This window comes from Gavia stellata, chromosome Z (genome assembly GCF_030936135.1).
Source record: "Gavia stellata isolate bGavSte3 chromosome Z, bGavSte3.hap2, whole genome shotgun sequence".
Lineage (NCBI taxonomy): Eukaryota > Metazoa > Chordata > Aves > Gaviiformes > Gaviidae > Gavia > Gavia stellata.
Genome location: NC_082637.1, coordinates 53,962,378 through 53,974,711, shown reverse-complemented (window position 1 = coordinate 53,974,711; position 12,334 = coordinate 53,962,378). Strand labels below are relative to the sequence as shown.

Here is a 12,334-nt window from a genome sequence, read left to right as displayed (position 1 = left end):
TTACCTGTCTGGGAGAGAATGGAGAAACAATTCAAGGGAAGGAAATGGCACTGAGGGAAACTGCAGAGGGAGAAAAGATTGGAAAGTGTGAAAGAAATACTCTGTACGAAGGTCTTCAAAGATGTGAAGTGTGGGAAACAGCCGTGGGAAGCTACAGATGTACTGAGCAACTGCTCCACCTAAGAAGAAAGCAAGTGCTTTTCCACATAAACCAATGTTTTTATAGAAGCAGCACAGGGAATTTGGGGAGGATTGCCTAACTAGTTATAGGAAAACAGTCTTATCTATGCAGTCAGTGATTCGCAAAGCCTGTGCAGGATGAAGAACCAAGCTGACTCCCCCAGAACCAAACCAGCAATCGTATGACAGGAAGAATGTCCTCCCTGGGCTTTGCTTTCCATGCTGATAGCAAGGATGAGAAAGACAGTCACTGCTTTGTCCATGGCTTAGATGCTCTAGGCACCTCACCAAACTCAGGTTCCCCACGTGACAACAGTTCTCAGCATGCACCTTACTGATGAACCTCCCCATGTATAGTTTGATCAGCCTTTGGCTACTAATTTCAGATCACTGGAGAACTTACTTTATGGCCTGGATCAGAGTTTAGCGTTGGTGCTGCTGTAACTGTGTACCTGTTTATGGGAAACTCCACTGTTTCCCAGAGAATTGCATTTCTAGACTCTTAAATTCTGTGGTGTAACACTTCCAACATCTGCAAATGTTACCACCACCATACTTGTGGTCAAGGTCAGGTGGACCAGTGGTTGCTCTATTATCAGTGGAAGTCACTGCACCCATCCAGGTGCCTTAGAAGGTCAAATCATGCAATGCTCATGACAGGCACTTTGAGGTATGGTTCTGCAAAATAATCATGGTGAAATAAAACTTAGCTATTTTGTCCTGGATATAGCTTTTGTCCTGCTATAGCTTGGGCAGAGATGCGAACTGCAGACTGAATTATAATTAAAAGTGTCTCAGAAGAGAACAAACAACATTGCTCAAAGTTATAGCCATAGCTCAGTACAAGTTCTGAGCTGATACACAAACACACACACACACAGAGCCAGCTGAGGTATCCAAGCATGGAGCTGCAGTCAGAAGTATAGCCAAACCTGAAATGCCTGCAAATACTAGTTTGGCTTTGAGCATTTATCTAACTATTCCTTTTCCAAGCATTTGTTCCCCCTTGTATTTTTTTCCCAAACTTGTATAATGTTTTGTGATTGACTCTGCCATACTCACTAATACTAAATAAAAAAAGCAATTTATTCTATGAATAGTCCCACCAGAATCAATGGCACTATTCGCAAGTAAAATACAGTTCAAAGTAAAAGTGAGAGAATTTTATTGTAAGCTCTTTGATTTTGTATTTTTGCTAATTGCCTAGCACATTTGTAGGAATACTGTTAAAATGAAGCCCCATGTAACTTACTAACTTTCAGACTACAAATACTCTTCTAGCAGCCAGAATGTCTGAAAAGTATTATTTAGCTCATGTAATATTTGGGACAGAAGAGCCAGACATAGAACTCTTGTAGTTAACACAGCATGTTCATGTATATATAAACACACATACACACACACACACACACACACACACACAAAATTCTGCACAGCAGATTGGCTTGGAAATTCTGTTCTAAAGGTCATGTATGAGAATATATTTGTTATGCAAGATTTGAAATTTCTTATGTTACTTTGTGCCTGACATCTTTTTACAACGAATTTTCCACATAAATCATGATTCTGCCTTGCGATTTTTTGTCATAATAAGGATATTTCCTGTTGAAAATTTAAGCTTTTATGGTAAACCTTAAAGCTATGTGACATGTGGAGCTGAACATTTTCAAATAAGAAATAGCGTTCATAGCTGATGGCCAACTTGTGAAGCCTTTAGCTGCTAGAACTGTGGTAACATTAGGTAAATGAAAGCACAGAAAATTGAGCACTGCATTGATTCTTTGCAGCTGTATCACTGACAGGAGTAAAGATGTGGGCCAACTTGGACCACAAAAAAGGTACTGAACAGCCTGTACTCAAATCTCGTTTTGCTGCTGTGCCACTAAGCAGTGAAATTGCTATATTAAAAACAGTATACCAAGCCTTTTCTCATTGTTTTATCTTTTCATTGCTTTTCTCCAAATGTTTATTAAATCAGAAGAAAACAACTTGGCTACTACATAGGAGAGAATAAACCTTGCTTTTGTTGGTTCAATCTTTAGTACAGTTTCGCTTACTAAAAAAATCTCACTTATTTAAAACAACAAATATTTGGATTCCAAGTGAGAGACTGAGAAGGTGTTTTGGCTTTTTATTAGCCTATTTTTTAAGCCATTCTGCATTTTTTAAACTGAAGTGGTAACAGACAGGGCCAGCTTGCGCAGGGACTTGATAGGAATGCTTGCACTAGATTTTACTTTAAAGAATGATGAACTTCTGCACAATTTAAGATTTTATTTTAAATGAATTGATAATAGCAACACAAGGATGTAGTATCTCACATCTCCATTTGGTGCGAGATAACCTCCAAACATTGTGATGAAGTCCATCTTTCCTTTATCTAGACACATGCAGATAAGACATAGGCAGATAAGACATATATGCATCCATCAGCAAGAACCACCATAGCACTGATGAATATATATGACTATTGCAGAGCTAAGCCAATGGTTTCCCCACTGCCTTTACTGCTTCATGAGCCTGTCAAACATCATGACTTAACCAGTTGGCCTGATCTAATATCAGCTCCAATGGCAGTTCAGTTACCAGCAGCATCTAACACACAAGGCCACGTACCAAAAGTGAAGCTAATGTGTTGTGATGCTGCCAGAGGTGCGCTTTTCACTCAAGGAGACTCCATTCCAGGCACATTTGCCTGCTGAAGCTTAATGCCATGCCTATCCACCAACTGAGCCTTGGATCACCAATATGCCTGATGATACATACATTCATGAGCTATGAGAGAAGAAACTTAAGGGATACAGAACTGATGTTCGGATATGCAGAAGAAAGGAAAGATGGTATGTCTTGTGGATTATATTGGTTTAAGGAACTTTGCAGTATCGCAGTCCCATCGTTCTCAGAAATTTTTGTAAAATGTATCATCTCCACCCTCTTCATCAGCAATCAGGAGAAAACAAGGGACTGAATACCTCTTTCTCTCTACTATTTTTCATTCTTCATCAAGCTGAAAATGCTCCATTTTTCTCCTGTGAGCTCCCTGAAGCTATGCTAGAGCTCCTGGTGGAACTGGATGAAGAATCTCTTAACTGTCAACCAGTGACATTTGAAGGGATAATAGGCTGCAGTTCAAATTATATGACAAAAGATTATTCATCAGCAGACTAGAAAAGGTATGCCTCAAAACCCAAAAGAGATGCCAGGAAGAGTAAATGCTGTAAGTTTAATTTATAGGAATAACACATAAATAAGAGGTGGTGCCACTCCGATGCCACAGAGGAATTTAAGCTCCTTGTCTTTTAACACCAGGTTTATGGGATAGCATAATGGAAGATTTCCTAATAATTCCTAATAATGATATCTGAGTTCACAGAAACAAGTCTGTCTAGTTTTCACTGTTTCTGCTGTGACAGCTTTTTCTTTTTTAACACTATGGTACAGGTAGAAAAAATGGTTTCATATTAGAGAAAGAAATGAGAAGGGGAGTGCAAAAATATCTGTGTCGCAACCAAGATATGTAGCTGTTTCAGTGATTTGGAGTGCATGATGCACAACTGAATATAAATATGAATATACATATATATTCATGCATGCACATATATGAACACAAACACACAGCAGAACAAAAGACAAATACTCCAGATTTATCCTAGAACAGATCCTTTGTGGTTTGATGTCAACATTGTCTAGAAGGATGTCATTCGATGCATTTCTTTAATTTGACAACCTGATAATTCCACTTGCTTTTCAATGAAACAAAAAATCCCACTTACCTATACACACACGACCATCAACTCCAACAGCCAAGCCAGGTGGACACTCACACTGAAAGGATCCTTCAGTATTTATGCAATGACCATTCATGCAAATTCCTGCTGTCTGACATTCATCAATATCTATCAGGAGGCAACATAATTCAACAATCTATTCACTGTTTTTAAGCAAGATTGCAATTAATATTTTTAGAACATTACCAAATGACTTTATGATAACAGATGAATCATCAACATATCCTTGTTTTGTTTGTAATAAAAATGTCATCTTGGAATTACAATAAATAATCAGAATTCCAGCTGCGCATTAAAAAAGAAAAACAACAAAAAAAGTCCCAGGAAACACATAAAGTTAGAGGGACTTCAGATTAGGCAAAATTAAAGATAAATTTTCCCCTTTGTCCATCCCATGATACTATAACTTTGTTTTAAAGTGTGGTTAAGGAAGTACTAAACACAGAATATCCATATGATGGTAAATTTTAATTTCAAAGAACTTTTCAGCAGTCATCAATTTCTATCTAAGTCAACAGCCCAGCTACATGTACTTTAAAAAAAACACATTTAATAGAAATGATTCAACTTCAAAACAGTAAACTAACAATTTAGATGATGCACTTACTAGAAATGACTCAAGCCCAAACCTACTTGTACTGGCAGCAACAGGTATCTTCCATTAGTTTACTTAAACTGAAGCTAAACCACACTCTACTCTTAATCTTTAATATAACTTTTCAATGACCTCACTTTAAAAGGTTTGTAATGGCAAATACAATGTCTTAAGTGTTATGCACTCTGAATTGCCAGAATAATGATGTGGAAAACATACTTGTGTGTGTTCATCAATGTAAAATCTTTTAAACTTCCCATATTGCTGCTCACTTTACCACTTCATGAAGGCCCTGCATATTTTGCTGCATTTACAGTGCTCCAAGATTTTTCTTCTGTTGTAGCTTTCACAATACTTTTCAATAATTCAGTTATTTCCTTCTGTAAGTTAAAGACCTGTTTCTTGTATTCTAGGCAGCTTAAGAATTCTACTGTAATTAGTTAGTAAGGTATTAGTACGATATTAAATCCCTGTGATGAGATTGCTATTCTTGCATGAATGAACGGACCGGAAAAGCTGTTTTCAATCAAGATTGTCTTAATGTGTAACCCCTCGGCTCTACATACCAGTACAATAACGCCCATTTGGAGCCAGAACAAATCCTGGTTTGCAGATGCATTTAAAACTCCCATCTTCATTTATGCACATCCCATTTAAACACATGTTTGTAATGGTACACTCATCGTGGTCTGCAAAATATGACAAAGAAAACTGCTTATAGTTCCTCATCTTCCAGATGATGACACAGTAAAAAAAAAACGATCAGGACTGATGTGACATATTCCTTCACTTGAAGATTAAATTCTAACTCATAACTCTAATGAAGTATCTGAAGAGTTTTCACTCTATAGACAAAGCAGCACATTTTTTTCCCACTGTGATCTGTCACTTTGCATGTTTCAGCAGACTGTGTATGGAAGAACAGGGTGTGTCTTTCTTACATGAAAGGATAAAAAGCCTCAATCACCTGACAGAATTAAGAGCTTGTTGCTTACCTACCAAGTTTTTTCTGACACAGTATCGTCAAAATCAAAACCAGTTATTTCTTCAGCAGTGCTGATACAGGGAGCACTTGCTGTGAAGCTTTAGGGAAAAATGTTATTCCTGGCACTGAGTTACCTGGGACTCTTGAGGAGAGATGTAGCTTCAAAAACAAAAATTGCCTCAAGTTTTCTTTGAAATCATGCATTTACTTACAATAACTATTTGAATGCAGCAGCTGTAAGTTCACCTCAGGTTGTATCTTACTTCAAAAAAGGTAATCCTTAATGATCCTTAACTGTAGTATGAAGTACAATTTCTAGAATCATCAAGCTAATGCCTGCCCCATAATTTAGAAGAGCTCTTACCCACACAATTTTTTCCATCTGTAGTCAGTTCAAACCCAGCATTGCAAATACACTGGAAACTTCCATCGGTGTTTACACACCGGCCATTTTTACAAAGAACACCATTCTGGATGCACTCATCCATATCTAAGACAAAAATAAAAAATAAATCACACAATCAGAGAAATACTGTCAGATAAAAACATACATAGCGACAATTATTGCTTTGACAAATACTGGCATGTTATTTAAATACTACTTAGAAAAAATTTTCCAAAGATGGTTAAGAATTTATTCTCATTGCATCAGAGATAGGAAAAATACTATTTTACAGACTTGTGCAGTAAATGCGACAATGCTATATTTGTGATGCTCAGCAATTAGTTTATGAAAAGTTTTAAAAACGTACTCACACATTCATCTGCATACATACATAAATACACACCTTTTGTACTAACAGTCTTTTTCCTGACTTTTTTTGTACAACTCTTGGCTGCGGAATTCCCTAGCCAAGCAACAGATATTCCAGAATAATGGATAAGCATTAAAAGACAACAACAGAACAAATGGAATGGTAGCCCAGCAGTAGGGCTCCAATTAATATAACAACTGTCAGGATTTACTGAAATCACATTGCTGACTATTTTTTGAACTCCAATGGGATCTGACATAAGGGGTCAGAACATCTGCAATGTCAGTAGATGTGAAGCAAATTTTCTTACCGATGCAAGCTTGCTTGGTAGGAGTTCTCTGGAAACCTGCGTGGCACTTGCAGTAATAGGAACCAGGTGTGTTGACACAGTCTCCATTAGAGCACGGGTTTGATGTGCATTCATCAACATCTGTTGGCAGCACAAAGCAGCATTAGTGACTTCACAACGTATACCACATTTTTTTCAAGTCTAGAAGTTCCTAAGTGAAAAAGATGGTCACTAACAGTCAAATGCTAAATACTAAAAACTTGTTCTTGGGGCAAAATCATTACTTTCCTAAGAAAACAGCTGTTCTTAGTCTAACTAGGCAGACATTTTTAAGACGTGAAATACTACACCACCACTCATACACATCTTGAAAGACAAAAGAAAAAATATGTGTGAGGATTTTGAGACATGGGATCTGACAATTGCTTAGTGAAAGTGAAGAAAACACTTTATTCAACATAGTTTCATTTAACTGAATGACCGTTCATTCTTCTTCAGCATAAAACCAATTCAAATAAAAATTGGCATTTTAAAGTCAGAGCAAATCATGGCATCCAAAAACCCCCCATTATATTACAGTTTTGTTGCAGAAATGTGAGGAGGGGCCACACACAAGCAGGAGGGATTCTTAATGAGACCACAGTCTGTGCACCATGTCTCAGTTATTTATGCCCCACTGCATCCTCAACCCCAGTCTTTGCATTTGAGTAATGCCAGACTTAACCTAGCCCTTCTCTATAATGTACCTTACTCTCCCTTCCAAAGGTTTTTGGTATTTGGGTGCAACAAAACATACTTTAACCAGATTAAATCTTAGGTAACTGCTCAGAAATAACTCCCATTTGATACAGGGCTCTGAAAACTCACTCCTTTAAAGAACGCTTCCCAAATTTCATCCCCAGTTGTCACCAATGAGTCAGCTGTGTCTTTGGCCCGAGACAGCTACTCCCAGTTCTAAAATAACACTGATTATTCCTCCCCATTATGCTCCTCTAAACCCTCCCAGGATCCTTGCCCTCTGTGGTCTGGGGAGCGGAGCAAGTGCATCCCTCTGGTCTGGCAGGCAGGACTGCTGGCTCAGTCTCTCCTGCAGCTACCAGAGGATGACCTTAGCAGCTTGTCTCTGCTACAACTAAATTCACAGGTTACAAACTGAATAGATTCCTTGATGAAATTCCCCTTTCTTCATCAGTCACCTTTGCTAATTTGAGTTTTTTCCGTGCAGCTATGCCCTCCATTTCACTTACAGGTCTGAAATTACTCATCTCTTCATTTAGGTAGGCTTTAACACCACAAAGCCAATGCTGATTTGTGGCAGGTTTTGGTCTCTGGCTGTAAGCTGTCATAAGAAGCTGGGTCTAAGTAAAGCCACTGCTGATCAGTTCTTAGTAATGATGATCTTCCCATGCATTTTGCAGTGTACGCTACCAGAAATATCAGCAAAAACCCAAGGAAATTTTGCTGATCATTTGTACTCACCCTTTATGAGATCTAGTTCTAAAACTTAGTTCATTACATCTTGGAAATAATGGGATGGAATGAGAAATCAAACTTCTAAGAACATTTGTATGTTAAATTAATGTGTACTTCTAGGAAGTGTTGTGCCATCAATGACTTGATTGTAAAAAATGGCAAAAGGTTAGTTTTGTTCTAATTTAGCCATAAAAAAGACCACACATTTCACAGGATTTGCTGTGTCAATGCGTACACAGTTAAAACCAATAGCACAATAAACATATCAAAGAGATCTGGGTTTACCCAAATCACTGATTTAATGAGCTGCTTTACAGCACTCTTGGTGCCTAGATACAATCAGACCGCTTTGGGTATAAAGGCAAAGCAAATGGAAGAATCAAGTAATTCCTCTCATGCATATTTAGCTCATTCACAGCTGATAGCACCACTCCAGTAAAACCACAAGAATGAAGCAAAATAAAGAAAAGAGAAATTCAGAGTGTTAAATACAATGAAGAAAACATAACTGTATCTTTACAGTGCAGTAGATATCTATGTAATTATAGTAGTTTCCTGCTCTCATGCTTCTCTATGGTGCCTGATTGCTGGGATGCTCTTTCTCCTGAGTGACAGATTGGATATTTTTTTCTCTGTGCTCAGCTGATATGGTGGGTCAAGGAGGATTGCACATAATTCCTTCAGAACAAAGTTCTCAGCTACCAACAAAATGTCAAACTATAAATCTCATTTTCACATGAATGTTTTGTCAAATGTCTTAATTCAAATGACTTTACTGTGTATTTATCTTGCTTTAATACAGGGGAGGACAGGGGGAACTTATAAATACTAGATACGGCACTCATCTATTTTGTTTAGTTTTCCTACAGAGAAAGACACTTATGACTTTCTTTATTATAGGCTTCAACTTGCTGCATCTGTTAAAGAAAACATGTTCATGCTAGAAATGGATCTTACTGTAAATTAATTTACAAATTGTACAACAGGAATGCAGTGTTCCTCTATGAAATGGCTGACTTAAGCTTAGAAAATCCTTCCAAAGCGATGTGTATCAGACGACTTCCATATAAAATATGCATCGTAAGATGCTCTTATTTTTATAAGCTCTTGATAAAAGAGGAAAATGGCAAATATATGTTAATAAAAAGGAGCTGTTGGCTTTGAGTTTACATTGTAAACATGCATATTCCAGCAGTATAAACAGGAAACATCTGAGACAGAGATATTTAACCCATTTATTCTATCTCCCAGCACATCCCCCTTCAGTGTCAAATATTTGTCTTTCACCACTTGGACCACACTTAACTCCACTTTTCAGTGTTTCATCTGTAACACTTGTCAGAATTTCACTAGACACATTACGGAACTTCCAAAATCCCCTTAAGACTTACCGTGATGAGTCTGAAAATTTACAAAATTTAAAATATGGAGATTTGTATTCGCAAAACAACTAAAATTCAATACAGCACAGCTACAGGCTTGTTGCCATTTTCAAAGTCTCTACAATTTTATCCAGAGTTTTTATAAACAGAATGAAATAAGGAAAGGTAATAATATTACAGCTGTCTATCAGTTTGGGGAAAGGGACTGACCATTCAGTGTCAGACCACTTAGGACAGTTATGGTCCGTGACCCATCAGGCATGTTGCATCATGAGAGCAGCATAATACAAGTTTAGCTCTGAGAGAAGTATGTAACGCCATTATTTTTTATTTGGCAGGATAATTCTGAAATAAGACTTTTCTTTATACAAAAATATCTAACCATTTCTGGCTTCTTAATTTATTGCTTGGGGAGTAGGCAGACAGAGAGAGAGAGCAGTATGGAAGCAGTGTTCATTTATATACCATTAACCTTACCCCATGCAGTGAAATGTAACTTCCCAATGCCCCAAGACTGTTCTTTCAGTAATGAGAAGAGTATCCAAGTTAGATTCAAGCAAGCCTTTAATTTCATTTAATATGTATCAGTACACACAGAAATTCCTGCAGTTAAGTTCCTGCCTACATTTCCAAGACAACTTTCTGTGTGATTTATAACAACTACCATTCACAAATCACAGATTCAGTGTGGCACTGAAGATACTTTCACTACTTCTTTATAATACAATTAGAAAATAATGGTGAAACAAAGCTGTGTTATCTAAGATAAATATTCATGAGGTATACTCTCTTATAATTCTTCTGAATATGAACAGCTACTCAAAAGGCAAACCACTGAAGAGTCAAAATAATTAGTAATGACTGATTTGTTTCACACAGAAAAAAACAGGCACAATGACACTTAAACTTGATGGAAGCCATTATTGGGTTTTTTTGTCCTGCTTTCAATCTAGAACATTATTGTAGCTGGCACAGCATCTTCTGCTTTTGTTAAACCAGCTGAAACTTTTGTTTTGATCCCAGGGCATCCAAAATTGCCTCAGTTTTCAGACTACTGTTTCATCCTGAGGTGTGCATTACAAAGTTGAGACTACATTCCCTAAGTGAATACACCTTTTTCTGTCCATGTAACTATGTGTTAGAGAATTAAACAGTTCAGCAATTTTTTGTCCATCCACCTATCAATCTAGTCTCACAGTTTTCAAGCACTTTAACCTCAAACTGAAAATCAGATACAACTTCACTATCATTACAAGTCTGGAGTGGAAGATGAACGACAAGGCTGGTGGCCTACAGGGTGACCCCACAGAAGAGAAAGGGACAGAATGCCAGCCAGCTAGTAAGAACACATTATATCTTTCTGTCAATCAATTTCAGTGCCCAGACATGTAAAACTGATGGGCCTTTTAAACCACAGACGGTTGTTCTACTCCATTTTCTCATGCATGATTTCTTCAATGAGAATTGGAAAATAAAAAAGTTTAGATTAAATCCATATAGCTCTACTTGCTGCAACCTAAGCATAAAGGGGCACAAAGACAGAGCAAATGAAGCATTTCACAACAGGCTCAATCACAGAGTTTAAATCCTGTTCTGGACTAATCCCAAAAGCCTCTCTCAGATGAAATTAATACATTATTAACTGGTCCTTTAGTCTGGGAAGCCAAAAAGGAGCCAGAGGCACCATTCCTTTTGTGACAGTGGTTAGTGACACTGGTATTCACTAAACAAAGTCGTTTAAATGGTCATTCAAGCTAAGGTGAAGCCTTTGGTTTACCTACTTACCTAAAATTTCCTCGTATTATTAATTCCTAGTATTTAATCTGGAGTTACCTCTTACTTAGGAGTTAACTTTACCACCTACATCAAGATTTGCTTTGGTTTGACTTTATTTTCCACAATTCATTTTTTCCTAGACTCTTAACTTACACATGCCACATTATCAATGTATGCATTTGATTAATAACAAAATGCTTGTAATGTTATCAAAACACGCTAATTTTTATCTTGGCACTGCCATTTATTTTCCACGCTTCGCAAATTAAAAAAGGTGCTTTGTGAGTTTAACAGCATTCAAATCTCATATGCCACAGTGAACTGCTACTTAATCACATGCCACCTTTATGTTATCTGCTGATATGAAACACAAAGTAGCTCAGTCAAATTTGTCTTACCTTAAAAGGAAATGATTTTAGGGAAAGGTGACACTGTGCCTTTCCATGGTATGCAGGCTCCTTTTTTACAGCTATGTGCTCTTTCAATATATTTTTACATCCAGAATAATTTTTTATAAGCATGTGCAAGCATTTATCATAATCATACTCTACCACGATGTTATTTATCACTGCTTTTTAATGATTTGAACACAGGACACTTGCCTCAAAAAGTACAGTTTAGAAAGTCCTTTCACTTTATTCAGTTGCTAGCTTTGTAACAACCGTATATTCAGATTTTTATCATTACTCATCTTTTTTTCTTCATTTGAATTTAGAAAGCAAAAATAATGAAAATGTAGTAAATGTATTGTGTGTTATCAGATAGATAACAAACATCTGTGTGCTTCAGATAATACTTTCAACTTGCCCCCCAAGTAACAAAGAATATGAATACAAGCTGTGAACCAGATTTCATCAAGAAACATTAGTTCAATATGCTAGCTTTCAGAAGATGCTTAGCACATTTCAAGACAGTTCCTCAAGAGTCAAGGTCCACCAGAATTAAAACTATTATTGATTTCAGCAATGCAAAATTTAGCCCTGGTAACTAAAGTGCCAGGGCTCTCCATACACTGTAAGGAAAGAACAGCCATGCAAGACAGATTTATAATAAAACTCCCACTCCCCACTTAAAATGCACTTATAGCTCCTGAGGCCGAGGGAGCAGCTAG

The 12,334-nt window shown here is 37.2% G+C and overlaps 1 protein-coding gene across 2 annotated transcripts in view; it reads right to left on the bottom strand.

The window, feature by feature from the left end:
* Positions 1-12,334, bottom strand: part of FBN2 (fibrillin 2) — a 181,319-nt gene that overhangs the window by 99,994 nt on the left and 68,991 nt on the right. For both annotated transcript variants that reach the window (XM_059834298.1, XM_059834300.1), the window contains exons 12-15: positions 6,614-6,733; positions 5,913-6,038; positions 5,130-5,252; positions 3,954-4,076 (exon numbers count right to left, since the gene is read on the bottom strand). In XM_059834298.1, the coding sequence (XP_059690281.1) occupies positions 3,954-4,076; positions 5,130-5,252; positions 5,913-6,038; positions 6,614-6,733 (492 nt within the window). The remainder of the gene's footprint in view (positions 1-3,953; positions 4,077-5,129; positions 5,253-5,912; positions 6,039-6,613; positions 6,734-12,334) is intronic.